This window comes from Equus quagga, chromosome 12 (genome assembly GCF_021613505.1).
Source record: "Equus quagga isolate Etosha38 chromosome 12, UCLA_HA_Equagga_1.0, whole genome shotgun sequence".
Taxonomy (NCBI): domain Eukaryota; kingdom Metazoa; phylum Chordata; class Mammalia; order Perissodactyla; family Equidae; genus Equus; species Equus quagga.
Genome location: NC_060278.1, coordinates 90,180,778 through 90,205,034, shown reverse-complemented (window position 1 = coordinate 90,205,034; position 24,257 = coordinate 90,180,778). Strand labels below are relative to the sequence as shown.

The 24,257-nt window shown below is 57.5% G+C and overlaps 1 protein-coding gene across 1 annotated transcript in view; it reads right to left on the bottom strand.

Moving 5' to 3' along the window:
- Nucleotides 1–294: 294 nt before the first annotated feature.
- The window catches only part of VSTM2L (V-set and transmembrane domain containing 2 like), a 35,744-nt gene continuing 11,781 nt past the window's right edge, over nucleotides 295–24,257 (bottom strand). Inside the window, exons 2-4 of the mRNA XM_046678130.1 lie at nucleotides 11,795–11,964; nucleotides 10,195–10,245; nucleotides 295–962 (exon numbers count right to left, since the gene is read on the bottom strand). Of these exons, the coding sequence (XP_046534086.1) occupies nucleotides 690–962; nucleotides 10,195–10,245; nucleotides 11,795–11,964 (494 nt within the window). The 3' untranslated portion in view covers nucleotides 295–689. The remainder of the gene's footprint in view (nucleotides 963–10,194; nucleotides 10,246–11,794; nucleotides 11,965–24,257) is intronic.

The window sequence follows — 24,257 nt, the reverse complement described above, 5'->3', positions numbered from 1 at the left end:
GCCATGTGAAGGGGCAGATTCCTGGTGCCCCCGCCTCCCAGGAAGGTGGAACAAGGAGCTGTTGCTTCCGTGTAAGGAGGCTGAACATGAAGGACCCACCAGGAGGCAGCCGAGGTCTCCCTCTCCTCCCAGGGCCCCTGTGAGTGACCCTGGAGCCCCAGAGCAAGGTCTCCTGGGGACTCTGTTCCCCAGTTCCTCACCAGGGGAGAGGCCCTAGTTCAGCTCAGAAGATTCAAGTCCAAATTCGGGGAGGAGTCACTGTCCACACCCCCAGGTCCAAGTGGGGGATGGTAGGAAGGAGGAGAGTAAGGCTGGGAGGCCCCGGCTCGGGACAGGGTCGGGGACAAGCAAGCAAAGCGAAAACACTGGACTCCACTGAAGCTGGTGACAGAAAGGGGGCAGCCCGCCCCGGCATGGTGCCCCACCCCAGCGTTCGAGGCGGTCGTCCCCTTGGTGCCCGGGCCCACCTTCTCCCAGCCAGGTCACTGCAGGGTCTGAAAAGGAAGGGTTGGGCGGGGCTTACATGCTGGGCGAGGGGGTGGTGCGGAGGGCCGGCGGGCCGCAGGCGGCCTCGGGGATGGGGAGGCGGCTGGACCCAGGCAGTCCCGTCCCCAGCGGTCCAGCGGCCCCTCATGCACTCTGGACAGCCGTAGGGGCGCGGGCGGGCGGGTGGCGGGGCGGCCGTCAGTCTAGAGGCTGCAGGCCTCCGCGTCCACCGAGCGCTTCCGCAGCTCCTTGCCCGGCTTGGGGGGCGGCGGCGCGGGCGCGGCGGGCGGGGCCTCCGGCAGGTGCAGGACGGAGTTCTCCCCCGGCTGCACCCGCAGGTAGGCCTTGACCTTGTGGTGCCGGGCCTTGCCGTCACTGAAGTCGATAACACGGCACTCGTAGGTGCCTTCGTCCGTGGGCTTCACTCGCGACAGGCGCAGCTTGTGGGAGATGTTGCTGCCCACCACCTTGACCACCTGGGGACGACAGAGAGACCGTGACCTGGCCGCCCAGCGGCAGCTGGAAGACCGAGAGCCCTGGTCCCGAGAGCCCACTCCCAGGCTGGGGCCCCAGAGCTGCTCCCACCAGGACACACAGAGTTAAATAGCAAAAAAGTAGAAGCAACTTCATTGTCCATCAACAGAACGGATAAACACGCAGTAGTCCGTTCATTCAGTGGAATACTGCACAGCAGATAAAAAGGTGCTAGAGCTGGGCATGTTCGAGCTGAGAGGCATGCAGGAAGTGAAAGATCTCATTGCAAAACTCCTACAGTGCGATGCCATTTCTGTAAATGGACACAGGAAAATACTCTATACGGTCGTCCCTCGGTATCCGCAGGGGACTGGTTCCAGGACCCCTTTGCGGACACCAAAATCCCCGGATGCTCAAGCCTTTAGTTGGCTCTCGTTATCCGCGGTTCCGCATCCGCGGATCTGAAGGGCTGCCTGTACTGGTTTTAGAGACGGGTGTGTGTGTAGAAGTTGAACATAGACGGGCGGAACACAGTGGCCTCCCAGCAGTGGTTCTCTCTGGGAAATCTCAGCTTAGTCGGAAAGGTCTTGTTTCTTTAAAGAGAATAAAGGCTGATCACAAATAAATCAGGATGCTAATCACTGTTCACTCCAGTTGAGGGGAGCAAGAGTGTCTGTGATATTTGTCTTTGTATTTTGGCCTTCTGCTTGTTTATTTGATTGAGTTTTTTAAATTCTAAAATTGAAATTTAATTTATGTACAGTGAAGTGCATACAGCTTGATGAAATCTGACTCATGTGCACGCCTGTGTGACCGCCCCCAGAGCAAGGGTGGGCCGCGGATACCCCTCCAGAGCACAGCCTGTGGCCCTTCCTCATGGACTCAGGCCCGCGGCTATCCACTACTCTGACTCCCATCACCACTGATTAGTTTTGCCTGTTCTTGAACTCCTTTGTGTGCAGCTTCTGTCACACAACATAACACCAATGAGATTCCTCCGTGTTGTTGCCTGGCTCCATGTGCTCTTTTTCACTGCAGTGTAGTATTCCATCATACCGATATACCACCATTTGTTTATCCAGCCCCCTGTTGACAGACACTTGGGCAGTTGCCAAATTAAAACTCTCATGAGTAAACCTGCCCTGAACATAAAGCTACTATAGGGAATTGTTTTCAATCAAAAGAGAGAAGGCAGGTGGACAGTTACATAAGCCAGTTCACTGGGGAAGCTGGGTGAAAGGTACAGGGGAGTCTATGATCTATTTTTGCAACTTTCTGTGAATCTGCAATTCAAAATAAAAAGCTTAGAAAAGGGATGGGGGAGTTGAGCCTATGGAGAGGGGTTGGGGGGAGGGGGCTTCCGTCCTTCCCTGGCCCCCACTTACAGCCAGAAGGAGCCCTGCCCTGCCCCCTGCAGCCCTGCCCCGCCCCTGAAGCCCTGCCCCACCCGGACAGAACAGGGGAGGTCACTCTCAGGCACCGCTGGGATCCCTTCCCAGTGACCTTACACCAGCCAGCATTACAAGCTTGCCAGGCCCAGGCTGGAGCTGAGTGGGCTTCAGACCTGAGGCCCCAGCCCTGAGTCCTACTGGTCCCTCTCCCCTGGGGGGCAGAGGTGGGGGTCGATAGGGATGGACAGCCAGCCTGCCTCTTCTTGTCAAGCCCCAAACCCTGGATGGGAAGTCCCTGCTGATCACCCTTGCAGTGAGGAGGCCAGGATGAGAAAGGGGACAGTCTCTGAGGGGTGCGTTCACTCTGCAGCTGGGCCCTCACACACACACCCGTGACTTCTAACCATCCTTCAAATCTGCTCTGGCTTCTCTGGGCCCTTCCCATCTCCTCCCAGATGCCAAGCTCCTTGTGGCCTTTGCACATGCTGGTATCTCTGCCTGGGTGCTGTTCCCCACCCCTCTTCACCCGCTTGACTCCCCTTCATTCTCAAACATCACCTCCTCCAAGAACCTTCGATCACAACCCCCTGTCTATTTCCTTCATAGCAGTCGTCACAATTTAAGAACCGTTTAATTTGTTTGTCTGTTGACTTGATTTTTGTCTCCCTCTCTGGCTAAACTATAAGCTCCATGAGGGCAGGGATGATAGCTATTTTGTTCATCTTAGTGACCATCACAGGGCCTGGTACCCTGTAAATAATAATAAAAACACTTGTCGAATGAATGGCCTCACTCTAGTTCCTTCTTTCTCCAAATGAAGTAGTACCCAGATAGCATGCTTTCTAATTGTAGGTCACAGACATGACTATACCCACTTTACAGATGGTGAAACTAAGGCTCTGAAAGAAGTGACTTTCACATGGGCACTGAGTCAGTGAGTGGCAGAGCTGGGAACTGAACCCAGGCCTACTTCCATGTACTCTGACCCTCCAAATGGCGTGACAGGCCCCACAGAGGGTCACTCAGAGCTGGCAGGGGCACAGGGGGCTTCCCAGGCTCCAGAAACGAAGAGGGTGGGTGGGCAGCAGCCGGGAGCCTGGCCCATCCTCCCTTATTCTAAGCCTTCCTGGCTGGTCATCATCCCCCCTGAGGCAGGGAAATGTGGGCTTATGGCCAGGCAGGAGGTGAGACACAGGCAGAACTTCCCAACAGCAAGTGGTGGGAACTCTTCCGGCTGCCCCTGTCGGTGTGGGGCATCCCCTCCCCAGTGCGGCCGGCCCAGCTGGAGGTCATCAGCCCTGCTGACGCCATCACCTCTGACCAAGGGCACTGAGAGGTCCTGTGGCCCTGCCATGCTCTCCGGGCGAGTTAGGAGATGCTGTTGCAAATGCGCAGCGGGGAGTGAATTACCTCAACATCTGTTTCCCTCACGGATATTAATTATCCTTCATTTGTCAACCCTACAAGGCGCTAATGGAGTAATAATGCGAAGCGCTGGGAGCAGCGGCTCCTAGGGAGGGAGCGACAGCGAGGCCCACCCTCTGCCCACCTCTCCCACCTCCAGCCCTGATGCCAAGGCCTGGACCGCTCTCCCCAGGAGCTCTCAGCTCCTCCCCCCGCCACCCCCCTGCCAGCAAGCACGCGTGGCCTTCAGCAGTAGCGCTCCTCCCCTCTTGGGGAGGAGGAGGGGGCAGGGCGCACTGCAGGGGCACTGGGAGCACCCTGGCCTCGGTTTTCTTGGGCTCGATTCATCCATTCACTGGACAAACATTTAGCAAGTGCCCACCTTGGGCCCCAGGGGTACAGCCATGAACCAGCCAGACCCCAGCCAGGCCCTCACGGGCTCCAGGTCTAAGGGGGAACCCAGACCTCACGCCCATAGTCAAGCACCTCAGGGAGCTGATCCAGCAGGATGAAGGGAGAGGACACACAGCAGACTCTGCTCCCCCCACCCCAGGGGTCCTGCCTTTAAGCACCATCTGGAGAAGGTGAATAATAAAAACAGTGACAACAGTAATAGTAGTGCTGGCAGCTAGAGTTCATGGAGCGCTTGGTCACTGAGATGATGCACTAAAGCTTTGTACATCTTACATAAACCCCACCATAACCCCGTGATGTAGGCCCTGCTAGGATACCCATTGTATGGTCAGGAAACTGAGGCTCAGAGAGGTCAAGTGATTTGCCCAAGCCCCCCCAGCTGGTGACAGAGACCAGGTCTTAACCACATCTCTGGGGAGCCTCCCATGACCAGCAGACCACAGGTCTGTCTTTCCAGCCCCTCCCACCTCATTCCCCAGGTCCTTAGCACTCCTGGTCTTGGAGGCTCCCGGCCCCTCCTCAGTGGCATGTCCTGTGGAGGCGCCCATCACCCTGCCCCAGCTTCTTGGGGGTGCCGGGAGCAGCCTCTTGGATTTCATCATTCACAAATTTCGCAGAAAATCCTGTGGCCTGGCTCTCCAGCGTGACCGGAGAGGCCGCAAGGAGAGAGACCCCCACGTGGTGGCCAGGCTGTAAATCATAATCACCTGGGCGCATGCATCGACAGGCCTTAGCGGTGCAATTAAGCACCTAATTATGCTGAAAGAGACAAGGCCAGGCGACGCCGGGAGCGCTCAGCCTCCTCCATGTGCCCTGCCCAGGCCTTTCTGGGCAGGGCAGGGGCCCCTGGGCCAGCGGTGGGTTGGGGTCTTTCTCCCCAGCCAGCGGTGCCAGGAGGAATGGGTGGTGCCAATTTGCATCTCTGGTGCCAGGCCTTTCCCACATGGGGCCTCACAGCTGAGACCTAAGAGTGACATGGTGGCCCCAGGAAGGTGCTGGGGTGGGGATCGGGGTCAGATGGGCCTGCCCCAGGCACGGCTCTGCTTTGAGCTCCGCCGCTTCTCTGCCTCCATCAGCAACGCCCAGCCACTTCACAGCCCCTCGGCATGTTCAAATCCCAGCCCAGGGTGTCCTCAAATCTCAGCCCTGGAAGGCCTCACCCACTGCAGCCAGACCCTCTGCAGTCACAGCGCCATGCTCCTCCAGCGCTCCAACACAACCCACCCTCGAAGACCACTGATCTTCCCTCTCAACATCACTGCACCTCCCCTTCTCTCCAGACCCCAGATGCCCCTGCACCGGCCAGGGCAAGGTGCCAGCTTCTCTCCTCTGGGTCATCACCTCAACTTCCTCCCGCATCCACCCAAAGCCACGCTGGCCCCTTCCAATCTGTTCTCCCATGACGGACAGATACATCTTTTCAAAATGCCTCCAACTTAGAACCCTTCCTTCGGTGGCTCCCTGCAGTGGCTGCCGGGATGAGGGGTGGCTTCAGGGTCTCATCCCTGCCTGCCCCTTAGCTACAGCAGCCTCCAGCAGTTTCTCCAGCACACACACCAGCAAACCTCCCCCTGCTCCTAGCCAACTCCTCTGCCCTTCAGTGTTCACTTCAAATAGCACCTCCTCCAGGAAGTCCTCCAGACCTCCTAGACTAGCTCAGGTCCCTTGTTCCAGGCTCAGGCCCCTGGGCGGCTCTCCTCATTTTGATGGTCACAGTTGTCATTTTACTTTTTTTTCTTAAGATTTTTCTTTATTTTTCCTTTTTCTCCCAAAGCCCCCCTGGTACATAGTTGTATATTTTTAGTTGTGGGCCCTTCTAGTTGTGGCATGTGGGATGCCGCCTCAACATGGCCTGATGAGTGGTGCCATGTCCACGCCCCAGATTCGAACTGGGGAAACCCTGGGCCGCCGAAGCAGAGCGTGTGAACCTAATCACTTGGCCACGGGACCGGCCCTGTCATTTTACTTTTTATCATATATGATGGTTGGCTTCAGATCCATCTCCCATACTGACTGGGAGGACCTTGAGGACAGGAACGGGGGCGGGGGTGGGGTGACGATGGCCTTCACAGAGGCATCTTCACGGCCCCAGACCACAAACTGGCCACTCTGTGGATATTTCAAAGGATTCCTAAGATGGATGGAGTGATTTTGACTCCACATGAGTCTCCCCTCCCTGGCAGACTTCAGAACTTAACGTCCTATGGATACTGTGGATCACTGCAGGAATTTCGAGAAAAGACAGAAACGTCTATGGCAGAAAATAAAATCATAGTAACCCGTGCCCGCCACCCGGCCTGTTACTCCTGTGTGAAGGATGCAGACCTTGTGTGCTGCTCCGGTGGCCCCAGCCTTACCACGCCCCCATCAGCAACCGTGCGCTATCCACACATGTGCTCCACGTGTCTGGGGCAGCCAGGCGGATGGTCAGGGGCTTGGCCTGCAGGGCCACTTGGCCGATTTGACAAATGCAGCTGCCTTGTAACCATTCATAGGGACTCGGGACGGGGGCCGCAACGTGCTTCCTGGGGCTTCTTGGGCTGTGCCTGGCTTTTAGGGCTGGGCTGGCGAGGAGGCGGGGTTTGTGATGAGTGAGCCAGAGCAGGGGGCCCCATGTACATGGGGACCCAGGCTGCCCACAGCTGTTTCGGACGGAAGCAGCTTACGTGAACTGAGTCTACAGCACAGACAACTTCTGCTCGACCAAAGGAGGGACTTACGGTAATGAAGGCGGGAGAGGCCCCTGGGAAAGAAGACCTGTGTGGAGCATTTCACCTTGTCTTAAAATTAGGAAGCTGGGGACCATCTCTACTTGCAAAACTGGTTAAGGGGAAATTAACCTAAGAACTTCAGTTAGATCAAAAGAAAAACATCCAGAACTTGAAAATGGCCAATAAACGGAAGAATTCTGAGCGACAGGAAGGAGGCCCTCACGGTGGAATCCTCAGCATATGCAAGCTACCGAGGGAGACGTATCAGGCCAGGGGTCCTTCCCCAGGCCCCGAGTTAGATGAGATAATTCACGTAAAGTACTCATCCTGGCTCCCGACATGGGGCAGGCGCTCAACAAACGTGAGCTGCTATATTATTATGATTTTCTCACAGACGCCTGTGCCCCCACATAAACGATCTCCCCACGAGATCCTGAGCTCTTTCTTTCCCTCGCCCGGTTCCTGCAGACAAGCGGGGCCTTCTTTCAAGGCTCCGGGCCCCCACATGCTTTGCAAATTCAGGTTGTTTCCACGCTAGTAACCACTGTCATTCACACAGCCGAATCCTTAGGACTTTACAGTTTCCAAAGCGTTTTTGTATGAGCCTCAGTGAGTGGGGAAGGGAAGCCCGAGGCGGTGGCAGAGCTGGAGCGAGGACTCAGCTCCCGGGACGCTCAGCGCCGGCCCCACTGTGTCCTCACAGTCCCAAGCTGGCGCTCCGCACAGCGACTCTGCACCTTCCCAGGGTTACCATGGCGGCCCCAGCAGGTCACGGAGCCCTCCCCACACCGGCTCCTGGAAGTTGACGGTCCTTCCTCCCCAGAACCTGAGACCCACGGGCGCGGAGGCTGCCCAGCAGGTGGTCGGTGCCGTTCGGCTCCCACAGGGTTTTCCAGAAACCAAATTAGGTCCCAACCGTTAGAAATCAGGACATACTCCATCCAAATCAGCACATTTTTAGGAGACATGGGACTACTGGGCTGGACTTCCCTCCTGGCTCAGCTGGCTCTCCCGGCCCCACGGTCCCCACGAGCCCCTCCACACCTTCATGTCACCCGTCCACGTACACGTCCAGGCACGGATGCACATCGCATTGGTGTGTCCGTGTATCACCGCTGTCTGGATTTACGCCCCCGTTGGCCTGGGTGGGTGTTTGTGTGTGACAGTCACTCGGTAATTTTTAATTGGGCACCTGCCACGTGCCAGGCTCTGTGCTGGGCTCTGGAAATGGAGCAATCAGGCAGGCACAGTCTGCCCCACTGTCTCCCGGGGAGACAGACAGGAGACTGTCTCACACACATAGATAATTGCAGACGGAAAGGCAGCCAGCAGGGAAAGTCAGGGGGGCCGACTGAGTCGCAGGGTCAAGGCAGGCTTCCTGAGCTGAGCCCTAAAGGAAGAGAGAGGAACAGTTTTCTGGGCAGAGGGACTGACCTGTGCAAAGGCCTGAAGGTGGGAAGCAATGGGAAGGCGGAGAGGCAGCCAGGCTGGGAGGGGATGGGGAGCCCCAAGCAAGATGAGCTGAGGCTCAAGGGAGAGCAGAGTGAGTCCAACAGAGCTGTGGAGGCCACCGAGCCAATTCTGAGCCTCCTCCTCGACGGCAGAACCCAGGGGTGCCTCTGCTTATAGCTGCCGCCAACCCCGAGTCTGTGTATTCAAGCACAGTCATGCGTGTGACGCCATCTGCATGGGGAGCCTGTCTGTGGGCTTCCCAGCCAGACCGGGCAGCCCAGCTGGTGCAGGACATGCAGGGGCTGGGGGTGGGGCATCGGTTGCACCATCACGGGAGCGCCTTTATTTTATTTAACTAATTAGCATCTTCACATTCCCCTCACGTGGGGCCCAGCAGCCTCGAATTCTAATCCTCTTAGTCAATTAGATTATTCTCTCCTTTGCCAGAGACGCTCCTTAAACCCCAAACACCATCCTAGCAGAGAGAGGTCCCGTGAACGGGGCGCGTTAATATATGCGCAGGTCCCTCCCTGCCCGGGCCACCTGGTGGCTGTTTGGGCAAGAAACGGGGCATTACCTATGGATGTGCCCTTGGCAGAGGGTGAGGGTGAGGGGTCAGGGTGTGGAGAAAGTGGACCAGCAGCTGCCCTAAACTGGAAATGGCTTGAACTTCCAGACCCCACCTCGGAGAGGCCCTGGGGCATTTGGCACAAATGCCCTTCTTCTCTAATCTGCCCGCCTCTGGCCTGAGTGGCTGCAGGACCTCCTCCCCAGCCTCCCTGCCTCCGCTCTGCCACCCCTGCTGTCCGGCACGGCACCCCATGCCTCCCGGTGCCCACTCTTTCCGCTGTGACTTCTGCTTTGGAGTGCGGCTTCTCTGTGCATCCGTGTCTCACTGGCCTTGGGGTCCTGAGCTCCCCCGCAAGTCCTTGAAAAGTCGTGGAAGACACAGCAGGAAAGAGTGAACTTGGAGGTCTCTCCCCCGACACACACATTCACACCCCTGCGGGCACCCGCATTTTCTGAGTGTGTTGCTGGTGAACTTCCAGCCTCCCGCCAGGCTGACCTCGAGCCCCATGCACAAACCGAGCCGGGTCCCATGGCCACACGTGTGCCCAGGCTGGTCCCCTCTACTCAGTCCCTCTCGCCTCCTTTCTCAATCCTGCCTGCCTCTTCTAGGCCCCGCTTTGGGTGCCCCTCCTCCACAAAAATTGTCATTCCCAGAGCCCCCAGGGTCCCCCACCTCATTGGGCTCCTGCAGAGCCTGGAGACGAAGAGCTCATAGCAGCTCAGCCAGGCCATGACCTCCAGCAAGTCTTTGACCCTGCTGAGCCTCAGTAGCCCCACCTGTAAAATGGGTGAAGGGCTGCCCTTCCCCATAGAGCTGCAGCAAGGATAACACTGGCAACGCATCAGGGGGCCGGCCAGGCCTGAGTTCCTCTGGCTGCAGCTCCCCAACCCTGCCTCACTCCCGGGAGCCGGGGGACCCCTGTGACTGTGAGAAGCGGCAGCCGTCACGATGGGCCGAGAACCGCTGGCTCAGTTTCATTAGACCCTGCTGGTTCTCCAAATAAAAAATGCTGCTGAGACAGACACGAAGCATCAGGGACGCACACAGCCTTGGCCCCGACAGGAGAGAATGCGTCTTCTCTCCCCCTGTCATTTTTTGTGCCTGTCATTCAATGAACTTGAAAAATCTGTGGCTTTTAAAACCCAGAGCAGGACCATTTTTCCCCTCTTTCTGTCTCCTCCTCCATCTTCTTGCCCAAGCTCCCTGCTGAAGGAGACCAAAAAAAAATTCTTTTAAATTACAGCTGTGTCCTCCATTAGAGCCCTTGCGAGAAGTCATTATCAAAACTCACGCTTATTTTGGTTGCGTCCTTCCCGGCGTCTTCCTGCTGCGATGCTTTTAGCTGTTGGGAGCAGGAGGGGCAGAGAGAGCAGAGAGGGGCGTTAGCACCGCAGGGCGGGCGTGCGGACAACAGCGAAGATTCTAGCCAGGGCAGGTGACGCGCTGGGGGCCACGGGGCCTGGAGTGGGGGCCCCTCAGCGCTGTGTCCACTCGGGGGATGGGGAGATCCCAAGCAAAGGAAGATACAGGAGGGGCCTGGACACTGGGCATGTGCTGTGCGTGTAGCTATGCGGGCATCTGGGGATATATGGGCGGGGATGTGTGAACGGGAAAATGTGAGTCTGCTTGGTGTGTCTGTAGGAGTGTCTGTCTCTCTCTGGGAATGTGTTTGTATTTTCAGGTGTGTCACACACGTGAGCGTGTGTAGCAGATGCTGGCGCAACCCTGCCCACGCGCCATGCCCTGCAAGCTGACCCCGGGGCTTCCAACTGCAAATACCTACAACTCTTCAACTAAGGGCTTTCTCCCCCCGCTGGAGTCCTCCAACCCGGGGGGCAGGCTGGAAGGGCTGAGGGGTGACACCCCCAGGAGCCAGCCACAGTTTACCGCGTATTTGTGAACACGTTAGGGGCTATTTCATGAACATGCGAGAATGCGTGAACACGCCCGTGTGTGCATACGAAGATGTGTAGACACGTATTCATGTACGCATGGGTGGGCAGACAGGGATCAGAGTTTGCAAGCTATATGTGTATGCACAAGTGTAAGAATGAAAGTGTCTTAGTTTGGGTTCCCCCAGGAGCGGACCTTGAGAAAAGATTCGAGCGCAAGCAGTCTATCTGGGAGGTGGTTCCGGGAAACATCGGTGGAGGAGTGGGTGAGTAAGACAAAAAAGGGAAGGAAGTCAATATGGGGTGTTATTAAGCAAGTTACCATTGTGGGCAGCTGGACCTTACTCCCTCGGGGCACCTCGGGAGCATGCAGAACAGGCGTCAGTCATGCCAACTGAGGGCGAGGGAGCTGGGGCCTCACCCTCCAATGCCCCTCAGGCCCTGGTGGAGCGCCCCTCCAGCCTGCCTGGCTGGCCCGTGGGCTCTGTTGTCTGGGGAAAACCCTCAGGCAGAGTCGCAGGGTCTGGCAGTCAGCAGCCGGGCTGGTGGCTGGGACGATGCACACCCCAGCGTGCAGGCGGCACCAAAACCATCTGCCCCAGCGCTGTGTGCCTCTGAGCCTGTGTGTGTGTAGAGGCGAATGCGTGTGCAGTGTCTGGATGCAGGAGTGTGCCTGCACGCACGTGGAAGGGTATGCACCCGTGCGTGCTCGTGACTGAAGTCGGCAGCTTGGAGAAGTGATGGAAGGGGAGTCCACCTGGCCCCTAACCTGGAGTCAGCTTCTGTCCCTCTGGCCTCAGTTTCCCCACCCATACACTGAAGGGAGGGACTCTGTGCGCTTTCAAGGACCCTTCTTGCTGCACCCACCCCAAGTGCTCAGCCTACCTCTGCCTCCTGCTCCAAGGCAATGAGGGGCAGAGACACACCCCTACCCTGGGGGCCAAGATTCTCCCAGCCCAGCTCGGGGGGCGGGGGGGGGGGGGCCCCCAGGGGCGGTACCTGGTTCGAGGCCCATGCCTGCTTGTCGGTCCAGTCTCTGTGGCTCCGCACGTACCACCACTGGATCTCCAGCGAGTAGGAGGGGGAGCCGCTGCCTCGGAAGGAGCAGGCCATTTCCACGTCCTCGCCCGTCCGCGCCGTCATGTCGTGGGGCGTCTCTGTGAACAGGGCTGTGCGAAGAAACGGGGGAGGAGTGGCCGGGGCTCAGGAAACCGCAGGGCCAGCAGGCACAGGGCTTGGGGGGAGAGGTGGTGAGTGGGAACAGCCCGGCCTGCAGGCGGGAACGGCCTGGTTCCAGGCGGGGCACCTGGAGAGGCTGGGGCAGCTGGCAGAGGGGCGCACAGCATCAGCTGGCACAACGCGGGGTGGAAGGAGCAAGTCCAGGGCCCTGAGTCCCCACCCCAGCCGGCCTCTGTCCCGGAGCCGGGGGCAGTGTGGGGGACCCACGCAGGGGAGCGATGGATCCGAGGAGAGCTAGGTTGCAAGCTGTGAGCAGGGAGCCCAGGAGGCCAGGGAGGAAGCTGCTGTTTGCAATTCTTCCAGAGTTTTCCGGCTGCCCCCAGCTAGTTTCCCTCCTGGGTTATTCCCAACCCCCAGTGCACAGCAGTTAGCAGACTTTGTAAAACCAAATCAGCCTTGGCCACCTCCTGCTCAGAGCCCTCCCTGGCTCCCCACTGCCCCTATGAGAAGGCCCCCCAGGTTGGGGGTCAGGCCCGCCCGCCCGCCTCCCCCGGTCTCCTCTGTCCTGTGAACACACCTCGCTTTCCCACCTCACTTTCGCCCTCGCTGTTCCCAAGGCCTAGGATGTTCTCCCCTTGGCCCCTTTTTGCCCAGCAAGTCACTCAAAGCTCAGCGCAACCTTGGCCCCCTCACAGAGGCCTTCCTTGACCACCCTGGATAGGTTCCCCCCACCCCACACCCCCGCCCACCCAGGTCACGGCCACGGTCGCAGATCTGTTCACCGCATGCACTGCCTGTCGCAGACAGGGACCTGGAGCTCCCGGGGGCTACACGTTTCCTGGCACTTAGTAGGTGCCCTGAATGGCTGGAACATTCTCCATCCTCTCAGGGCCCCCAGGGTGTGGTGGGAGCCACACATGTCTCCTGTCCCCACAGGGCCCAGCCCCCCAACCAAATCCCAGGGCAGGCAGTTCCCCTGACCCCGCAAGAGCCCTCGCCACCCGCCACCCCCACCATGCCGCCCAGGAAATGAGAAAACGAACCCCTACTCAACACAGCCCAGTGCCCCCCCCCCACCATATGTTCCGTCTCTCGCGTCCAAACAAATATTGTCCTGAGATGTAATTAGAATTCTTTCCTCTTCTCCAGAGAGATTATCTCGCCCTGGAAAGATGGCTGGCAACGTGCAGGTCGCCCAGGGAATACTGTGCCTGTCAGTCCCCCACCCTGTGCCATGCCCGTTGCTGCAGCTCGCCAGGCGCCCTCCGCCTGCGGGGCAGACGCGCCGGGTCCCTCCTGGCCCCTCCTGGCCCCGCTCAGCTCAGGCAGGAGGAACAGGGAGCCCTGGGCTGGGAGGGGGCTTCCTGCTCCGGGGTCGCCTGCTCCTCCCCTTCCCCATGACACTGCGGGCTTCGGGAGGGTAGGGGTTGACAAACGCCTCCATCCAGAAGCTTCTGCTTTCTCTGCTCTACACACAGGGTTTCCATGTGAGCTTGTCCCCAGCAACGGGCTTCTGGGCTAAGAGAAAGTTTGCAACGTCCCTGACCCCCAAGGTCAAAGGTTCGGACAAAGCCTGTTTAATAAGAAGGAACGTTGTTTGGGGCCAGCCCCCGTGGCCTAGTGGTTAAGTTCGGTGTGCTTTGCTTCGGCGGCCTGGGGTTCTGTTCCCGGGCATGGACCTACACTGCTCTGTTAGCGGCCATGCAGTGCTGGTGGCCCACATACTAAAAAATAGAGTAAGATTGGTGCAGATGTTAGCTCAGGGCGAATCTTCCTCAGGGAAAAAAAAAAACAAAAAGAATGAATGTTGTTTGAACTACTGAATGCATGCCAGGTGTGGTGAGTGGTGTCATCTGAAAGCTGGGACTGTCCTTAGTCTCACTGGGCAGGGGATGAAACTCGGATCCTGGAGGGAAGATCCTTGCCCAGCCCACCTTCGCTTTCCTGGTCCCCGGGCCTAAAACCGCAGAGCCGGCACTGCCTCCGTCCCTCTTTCTCACTCCGCCATTTGGTCTCCAGGTGACGCTGGGGTTTCTGCCTCCAAAACATCTCCAGAATCCAGCCCCTTTTCCCCACCTCCGCAGCCCCCAGGCTGGACCAGCCACCGTTACCTCCCACCTCTAACAGTGGGGCAGGTCCTCACTGGCCTCCCTGTTGCCACCGTCCTTCCTCCCTGACAATCTGTTTCGACACGGCAGCCAGAGGTATTTTGGCAAAACATAGATCAGTCCCTGTCCCTTCTTTCCTCAGAACCCTCCCACGGCGTCCTCTCACCAAGAGTAAAAGCCAGAGTCCTTACAGTGGCAGACAAGGCCCTCCACGTTTGGGCCAGTCCCACTGGCGTCAGCTTCTGCTTTTCTCCTCACTCATTCTATTCCCACCACAATGGCCTCCTTGCTGTTCCTGAACATTCCAGCTGAGATCTGACCTCAGGACCTTTGCACTTGCTATTCTCTCTGCCTGGGACACTCTTCCCCCAGATTCCAACATGGCTCCCTCCCTGCCCAGCTTCAGGAGTCTGCTCAAATGTCACCTCCTCAGTGAGACCTACCCTGACCTCCTCATTTAAAATGGCACCTCCCGCCCCAACCCAGTGCTTCAAAACACTCTTCTCTTCCAACACACTGCCAGTGCTGTCTGATGGGACTTTCTGCAACGAGGAAAATGTTCTATATCTGAGCTAATACAGTAGCCAACCAGCCTCCTACGTCCATTGAGCACTTGAAATGTGACTAGTGTGAATGAGGAACTGGATTTTAAATTTTACTTCATTTTAACTCATTTAACTTGACGTAGAACTTGTAGGTAACGTCTGCTGTGCTGGGCAGCACAGCTCACACGCATTCATCGACGTTCGTCGTCTGCTCTCCCTTCCGGGAGGCAGGCGCTGGGTCTGTCTTGTCCAGCGACCTAGCCCCACCTCCTAGAGCAGGGCCTGGCAACAGCGGGCTCAATAAATACTCGTTCAACGAACGAATGAATGAGCAGACGTGATGCAGCAGGGTCCAGGGCCAGGAGGGCCCCACCCTGAGAGTCCGGGCCAGGCCCAGCCCTCCTCACCCACCCTGATGCCTACCTGCCGACTGGAGCAGGACTGAAGGGGCGATGGAGGGTCCAAGCCACCAGCAGGGGCTGGCGGTGATCAGAGTGGGCCGTGGGCCCCTCGCCCTGGGATGGCGGGTTCTGCCTTGATCCCTTTGCAAACAGGGGAAGGAGGAGAGTGGCAAGACCCCTTGTTGGATCCAAGGTGACCAGCAGCGTGACCCTGGCTAGCCAAGAGACAGTGGGAGGGACGTAGCTGTGACCGCCTCCAGGTGCCATTGCCTGAGCCCCGGGAACCAGAAAGTACGCACCTTTTCCCTCCGGCAAAGGGGGGGGAGGGTCCAGAGCTCCTGAAGGCTTTGTCACCCCAGGAGCACAGACTGGGAGGGAGCCAGCCCTGGCAGCCGGGCCTGTGTGACATCTGGCCGGCAGGAGGATGGAAAATGGTCTGCGTGGGTCTCATGGGCCGCCCTTGGGTGGGGGCTCCATCAGGGTGACCTGGGGAGGGGCCAGGCCTCCCTCACTCAGCATCCCCCTGCCCACAGGGCCCCCCAAACTGACTGAAAACCCTGAGCCTGGCCCACCAGCTCTTCTTACGGATGCAGAAAGGAAGGCTCAGAGAGGGCAGTGTCAGGCCTGGGGCTACTCAGCAGCCAGGGGTCAGCAAGGTCAGGCCCTGGGCTCCAATCCTTGCCCGGGCCCTCTCATCCACAAACAGCCATCGGGGAGGACCCCACCACAGAGCCAGCTGTGCCCCCAAATCCCAGTAATGGTCATCTAGAGGGCGCTGTCCAACAGGAAGAGACGGCGAGCCACACAGGTGAGGCACATATGGAATTTTCTAGTAGCCACATTAAAAAAAGTGAAACAAAAAACATTTTTAAACAGGAGAAATTAATTTTAATAGTGTATTTTATTTAAACCAAGATATCAAAAAATTATTATTTCAACATGTAATAAAAATTATTAATGGGATATTTTACATCCTTTTTCGTGCTAAGTCTTGGAAATCCACATGTATTTTACACGATTACAGCACATCCCCGTTTAGACCAGTCAATTCTCAGTGCTCAGCTGTCACGTATGCGGGACGTCTTAGCAGGCGACCCTGGGCCGGCCTCAGTTCCCCTCCCCCTCGCATGTCCCCATTGCTCAGAGGAGGCAGCCGAGGCCCAGTGTGGGGCAATAACCCCTTCCAAGGCCACACAGCAGAGCCAGGAATTGAACACACACCTGTCTTACTCCCAACCCCATGTTCTTCTCCCAGTATTCAAATTCTTTTTGGCTGTAGGGCTCTTTCTTAAAAAAGAACAGTCCACGATGGCCAACCTTGCAGGGTCCCATGGGGCAAGGTGGGGAGTCTCTTTTATTCCAAGTGCAAAGGCCTGGGCACTGAGGAGACGTTTCACCCAGCCTGAGGCAATCCGGGGAGGCTTCCCAGAGGAGGTGTGGCCACCCCAGCCCCTAGTTGCGGGCAGGTGGTCCTGAGCCAGGAGTGGGAAGGGGCTTCGGGTGGGAGGAGGGAGGGAAATCTGGCTCCGAGAACCTGTGGAATTCATGAGCCCACGAACTCCTGGGGGCAGCCACCAGCTCTCCTTCCCTAAGTGGACTCTGGTCCCTGGGTCTCTCTGATCGCCTCAGTCCCTGCCAGGGGCTGCCTAGGTTGGGTGGGGTGGGGGAGGCCCTTGCAGAATCCCATCGGCTCCAACCTCAGTGGTGAAGGGGGCAGAGTGTCTACAGGACAAATGGGGAAATCGAGGCTCTGGATGTTTGATGGCATATCTGAGTCTCCCTACTCACGGGCAGCCACAGCAAAAGGCTGTCCCAGGCCCCATCCCAAGGAGCTCCCTTGAGGGAGAAGCCATGTACGCAGGTTAGCACCGGGCACGCAGGGCTGGGAGCCTGGAATGGGAGACTGTTTCTGCCAACAGATTTGCTACTTGCTGTGTGACCTTGGGAGAATCTCTCCCTTCTCTGAGCCTGAGTTTGATCTTCTGTACAACAAGGGTTAGAATTCATGGTCTGAGAGTCCCACCAGCTCGGACAATCTAAGGGAGAAAGTGATGTACGTCCTAAGGGTCGTGCCCTGGGCACTGGCAAGGGGAGGGGTCACTTCCACTCGGGGCAGGAGGGGAATCTGGGAAAGCTTCAGGGAGGAGCAGCACGTAAGCCAGCCCTGAAGGGTGGATAGAGACTGACCAGCATAGGCAAGGAGGAGAGGAGCCGAGCGAGACAAGGCAGGCAGGAGGGAAACTCAGAGAGCTTCGTCAAAAAAAAATCCTCACCATTTATTGAGCGCCTACTGCATGCCTGGCCCTATGCAGACGTCTCTATTACTCTGGAACCCACTCACTCGCACTTGACAGATGAGGAAAATGGGCTCAGACCTGCCCAAGATTCCCACAGAGCTGGGCTTTGAACCCGAGTCTGACCAGCAGGTGTGACCAGGACCCCGGGGTCCACCAGGTCCATCAGGATCTGGTCTGAATTATCAGGTGAAGTTCAGCTGCCAGGCTCCACACTTCTGCATCCCACTTGCACACCTCCAGAGACGGGAAGCTCAGCTCCTCCTCCCTCCACTGAAAGTGGGCAGCTCTAATTGGCGAGAGGTTTTTGCTCCCTCTCCTAAGTCTGTGAGAGAGGACTCTGCATCAGCACCAGAAACTGGAAGGGGAACGACACTAATTTTGATGACAATGATGACATGATAATAACCTCTAAGAAACAGAGAGTACTTGCTTTGTGCAGATACGATGCCAAGCCCCCGACATACATTGTCTCATGTTCCCACCATGATGCTCTGGGGTAGGGGTGAGCATGATTATGCCCATTTTTCAGATGGGGAAGCTGAGGCTCAGAGAGGTTAAGTGACTTGGCCAAGGCTACAGAGTGAGTGGTTACATCTGAGCCCAGTTCTGGAGGACTCTAGGGTGGGAGCCCAAAGCTTCTAGAGCTTGCTCCTGCAGCACCTCTTCCCAGCCCCTACCCACCTCCATCCCTCCAGCCACCCAGACCCCAGGTCTCCACAGTAGCATCCCAGCGGAGTTGGGACATAAAATCCATCTCTCCTCTTTGACCTCCTCCTGCCCTGAGCCATCTCCCTGCCCAGGTAACTCCTCCCAGCAGTCCCCAGGAGGCGGGCATAATTATAGATTTGTGAGAAGGGTGCAATTGTGTCCTCCAGCCCCAGGGCCGAGCGGGGCTGGGCTCCCCAGGCAGACAATTAAAACCAAGCAGCTGCCCACAGATTAGGATTCCGCAGGAGCAGGAGGAAGGGGCCTGACTGAAGGCAACGTCGTCTTCCTCTCCGCTTTTAATTGGGGGTGTGATGCATTCATTAACCCCAGGCCCGGCTATCGGGCATCAGCTGCAGGCCATCAGCCCTGTGGCCCTGGCTGAGTCACGGGGTTTGCTTCTGCTTAAGGCAGGGGATGACCTGAAGATCTTGCCTGCCCTTCGAGCCCAGGGCCTGACCCCCTTCTTAACCTTCCAGGCCCTGGTTCAGCACCAACATCTAGGGCTTTGCCTTCAGGCCTCAGTTAGAATCCTGTTTCCTCCACTCCTAGCTGTGTGACCCGGACAAGCCCCTTTACCTCTCTGAGCCTCAGTTTCTTTGTCTGAAAAAAAAGGAGAATGAGAGGATGGAGGGGAGGACACAAGGCGACACATGCCTCATGCCCAGCACTTAGTAGGTGCTCAACCAAGAGCAGTCCCTTCCCCCACCTTCTAGCTCAAAAAGTCTCTCATCTCCAGAAAGGTTTTAAGATGCCTCCTTGGAGCCCCCTCAGACCCTGCAGTGGTTGCAACATCTGTGTTTCAGGCACGCCTGGGCCCCGAGACCTCCCATCCCTCAGGCCTGTACCGCCTCTCCTTCCTCATTTGCTCCGGACAGCACCACGGCCCCCAGCAGCCAGGGGGACTCAGGCAGGCCTGAGGGGCTTGTCCACCACAGGCAGCCCAGCCCAGCCCCCAGCTCCCTCCATCTCTGAGCTCAGATTCCCCTCTGGTCCAGCCCTAAATCTCCCTCCTCCCTCGGCACAGCCCTCCCTGACCTTCCAGTCTTCAGATCGCTGGTTTGAGGCTGCCTCCTCCAGGAAGCCTGCAGGGACTGGACCCCAGCCCCCCCATCAGTCACTACTGGAGTGAGAGCAGGGCTCCCCTTGGGGACAGGTGGCAGGGGAAGCTCCCACTCAGGGGGATCAAGGCAGAGCTGGAGCTCAAGGGAGACCCAGGGGGCAGAGCCCCTTGATCACCCCTCAGCCCAGGCCCCATCTCTTGCCAGACATGCCATGTCAGTGCCTGCTCACAAACCTCCACTGATGGACAGAGAACCAGCATGTGTTCTCTCCATACCATGGGATATTAGTCAGCCTTAAAAAGGAAGACATTCTGACACAGGCTACAGCATGGGTGACCCTTGAGGACATTATGCTGAGTGTAATGAGCCAGCCTCCAAAGGGCAGATACTGTGTGATCCCACCCCACGAGGACCCCAGAGTAGTACAACTCACAGGGACAGAAGGTCGAAGACGGGGGCCAGAGACTCAGTGGGCCCACAGGTTCCCTCTGGGGTGATGAAAACAGCAGGAAGTGGATAGTGGTGATGGTTGCACAGCAAGCACAATGTCTCTGATGCCACTGAACCATACACTTAAAAATGATTAAAATGGTACATTTTACATTATGTATATTTTAGCACAGTTAAAAAAAATAAAAAAGCCCCCCATGGCTTCCTGGGTCTGCCACAGTGGTTTCCATGCAAAGAAAATGTCTCTGGACCCGTGCCTGGAATGTCCCTTGTCCACAGCTCCTAGCCTCTTAAGTCGTTGCTCAGATGTCACCTCCTGAGCCTCCCCTGCCCCCTCGGTCCCCCTTTTCTCTACGTCCTGTCTTTTCCTGCCACTGATCACTAGCACACCACATCCTCACTTCTTTATCCCCCTCGTCGCCCGTCCTCCACTTTGTGGAAGCCCCTCCCAGGCGGGAGGGTTGAGTGGGTTCCGTTTGCAGCTGTGTCCTCACAACAGAACAACACCGGGCACGCAGTGGGTGTTCCATGGACACTTTGCTATGTGTACAAGACACACGGCGGCTCGGGGGGAGGCAGAGAAAGGAGGCCCTCCCCCTGCTCGGCCGCCTGGGGGCTCCAGGAAACCCTCACCCTGGGGGGCTCACGGGGAAACTGCCAGCTCCCAGGGCCAAAGCCAGGCTCCCAGGTTGGGCACCCACCTGCATCTCTGGCCCTGGCAGACCCTAACTGCGGCCCCCTCTGCCCTTCCTGGCCCCTTACATGTGTCCCCCTTGGGCACAGCCTGCACACGGTTCCCAGGATCCCGGCTCATGGGTGGCCCTCTGCCTGGAGACGCCCGCCCTCCCATGCGAGGGTGGAGCCCTCCTTGGTGCCCCCAGTGGTCTCCAAGGCCCCCTCTCACGGCCCCACTGGAGTGCATCAGATGACAGATATGGAGGTGTCTGCGTCTCCCCCAGGGCAGGGCCCCTACATCACCCAGCGTGGAGCAGGCACACAGGAAGAGCTGCTGGGCATGTGCTGAATGAGCGAATGAATGAATGAATGAAGTGAGAAAGGAAGGTCAGACAAAAACCCAGGGGACTAAGTCAGAAACTGTAAGATAAAAGCAAGAGAGATGGACATCATTCCTTCCTTCCTTCACACATTGATGCAGTCATTCGCTCACATATCACTGGGCACTGACTGCGTGCCGGACGGGTGTTTTAGGGAAGACTGCGTCCACAAGAGCAGGGATGGGGACAGACACATGGACAACATGGACAGAGGCAACCAGGGAGGTCCTGAGTCAGGCCCCAGCCGGCCAGCCCCTCCCTGCCCTCCCTCCTTCCGGCCCTCCTGGCCCCCAGCACCCAAGCCCAGCCTGGCCCACGCGGGCCCAGCCGATGGGGTGCCCAGCCAAGCTGACGGGCAAGCTGGAGGCTCCCGAGAGGACCTATAGCGCTGTCCTGTGAGTGCAGCCAAGGATGAGATGGGGCAGTAACGAAACAAAGGCCCACAGTGCCGGGAGCGGCCGTGGCTGCTTCGCCCGCAGCTCCCCCACCCTCGAGGCCCCCGAGCGGCCCCATCAACCCTGCGGGATCGTCCTTCTGATTGGAGGCCCACCACGAGCCAGAAAGTCGATGGGCCTGAGGCCACACAATCCTCAGAGCGACCCTGCAGGGCAGGGATCGTGGTCCCTTCATCCAGGCAGGGAAACCAAGGCTCAGAGAACCTGGCAGCTCTTGGGGCCAGTCCCCTGTCCCGGTGCTGAAGGAAGGAAACCCCTCCTATGTGCGAGGCACTGTACACAGGACCCCAGATTTGTCCTCCTGAAGACTTGATAAGGTGGCACGATCCCTCTGTGGTATCAAGGGTCAGAGAGGGAGTGTCCATGCCTGAGGTCACACAGCATCAAGAGACAAACTCCGATTTCAATCCCAAGGCTGACTGGAAAATTTCCCAACCCAGAACTGAGTCTCCGCTAAGCCCCCTCTCTCCCTTCAGCTCTAAAAAGTGTGGCTCTCTGGGGGCCACTTCCAGAAGCCTGCCCTGCGCCCAGCTTGGCTGGTGTGGCACAGGGTCAGGGAGGCAGAAGCGGGCAGGGCTGCAGAGGGGTGCTCCATGAAGCCCCCCGCTCACCTGTGGATGTCCCGGTGCCCCTGCAGTCAGGAGGGAGAAACCACCCACAGAGGAGAAGCTCGAGAACTGGGAGGGAAAGCGCCGGGGACCGAGAAGGCTGGCTGCGCGGAGGGGCCCTCTCCTCCCGGGGCTGGTGCAGAGGGTCCTCCCCGGGCCCAGGGCAGGCACCTGAGGGCTCTCTGTTTGCTGCTGGGCGGCCCGGCCGCTGGCAGGCTGCCTGCAGCAGAAGGCACGGAGGTGCGAGTGGGTGGGGAAGGCTCCCTCTTGGAGTGGACAAGCTTCCCTCTCCTCAAGTGGAGAGGAAGGCATTTTGCACAAAAGCTTAAGGAACTACAGTGTGTCTCGGTGGGAAGACGGCAGCCCAGGCATGCAGTGGGAGCTCAAGGCCTCCCTGCCAGAAGCAGTGGAAGAGATCAACCTTCATGGACCCCTACCCCAGGGCCAGGCTCTGTGCTGGGCTTTCCAAGAGGCTCAGACCCGGCCCTGGCCCTCAAGGGCCCACAATCCGCAGGAGGGACAGACACACAGACCAGTGACCATTATGTGGACAACGGCTGACACTGAGCCTGGATAGCTATGTACAGTTGTTCAGGTTGTGCACCATTCACATAGCTGTGAATCGTCATGCAGGGCACAGCTATATGCAGAAGCTGTGGATGGAGGTGCAAGCACTGGGAGAGGAAAAGATAGGCCCACGTCTGCCTGGAGAGTCAGGGAAGGCTTCTAGGAGGAGGAGGCACACTGGCAGTTGGATGCTGAACCGACAGGAAAGGGTATACCAGAGAGAGAGTTCCCCAAGCCCAACCTCTTGGGGACCACCTTCATCTTTTCTGCAGGATCCCTCTACCACCTGCACTATTATTTACTTAATATTTATTTTCAAAGCATCTTTTCCTTTTTCCTTAAATAAATTCCGCTTAAAAGGAGACTTTTATTACCTCCATAAACAGAAAATCAGCCTCACTTGCCATAAATAGAGGGTAACTGTAAAAATAAACAGTATGAGAACCAAGCAGCCTTCATAAATTCCAGCGAGGGAAGCCTGCTTGCCGAGGGCTGCGAGCCCGGTCTCGTTTGCGCTCATTAACAAGGGAGATGGCTGAGAGCTGGGCGTTAAATTCACAGCAGCACCGAGCAGAGACTTTCTTCTTGATCAAAAGGGGCTGGGAGGTGGGTCCTGCTGAGTGTGGACACCAGCGGCAGCCACCCCCACCAATGTCACGGCTCTGGCTCCCTCGCCACTGGCCGGATCCCGCAGTCGCCTCTGGTTCCTCTGAGACCTCGGCCGCCCTGGCCACATACCAGCCACCTTCCCCGCCCGCACCTGTCAGGATCCCACTGACCCCTCCCGGCCCGAGACAGGCCGCCCCCTGTCCCTTCACCGTGAGGTTCCCTCTGCCTTGCCCCCCACAGGGACTAACATGCATTTCTGGAATGAGGAGGCCTGACTGCGTGCTCGCAGAATGAATGAATGAACGAACGAAGAAATGGATGAAGACCCCCCTCATGGTCTGTGCCCAAACGGGGAAGGAACTTCCTGAGGCATTGATATTCCTCCCCCAAAATGAGGAAAGAACATTATTTTTGTGTTAAAATAAACATGAATATATTATGGAATAGACTCCAGAATTCATGAATTTTGAATGAAATAAGAGACATCAAGGAAATGCTGGCCCCAGTGGGGAGCTGTTTACTCTCCCCACTCAGGGGCCTGCTGTTGATCCATCAGAGGCCTTGGGCTCCTTCCTCAGAGGTCCTCTGTGCACAGGAGTGTCCGTGTGTCAGCTGAAGGGGAAAGGGGACCAGGAGGCAGGACAGGGACTGGCGTGAGGGGGAGCCCAGGATTTACAGGTGAGGATGCAAGTTCCGGCTCTGCCCTGCCTTGCTGTGTGGCTTTATGGAAGTTGCTTCACTTCTCTTAGCTTCCGTTCCCACGTGTCATGGCTTAAAGGCTTAGTTTGAGGATAAAATGAACGAACGCAGGCAAAGAGCCTGTTTCTGGGTGTGGGACACAGTAGAGCCTGGACCCCTGCTATTACCTGGTGGCCCCGCCACCACTGCGGAGTTTTAGACACATGACACATGTGTGCACACTTGCCCGGGGGGGTGGAGGGTCCCTGCCCAGCCCTGGCTGACTGGGGAAGGGGGGCTGCCCCACCCAATAAAAATTAGAATAGCTAACATTTTTGAGCACTTACTACACGCTAAGCGCCTAGTGAGCCTGTGCCTCGGTTTTCTCCACTGTAAAATGGGGGTAATACACACAACTACCTCCCAGGGTTGTTGCGAGGACTAGACGCATTGGCATTTCTAAGTGGGCTGCCTGCACCCGTATGTGCCACAGAGGGGCTTCCTTTCATTCACTCACTTAGTTTTAACTGAAGTGAAATTCACATAACATAAAACTAACCATTTTAAAGTGAATAAGTCAGTGGCATTTAGTACCTTCACACTATTGTCTAACCAACTCCTTTATCTAGTCCCCAGCCACTTTCAGCACCCCAAAAGGCACCCCCGTACCCCGTAAGCAGTACTTTGCACCCCCTCTGCCTCCGTCCCTGTGGCTTTGCCTCTCCTGGATATTTCACATAA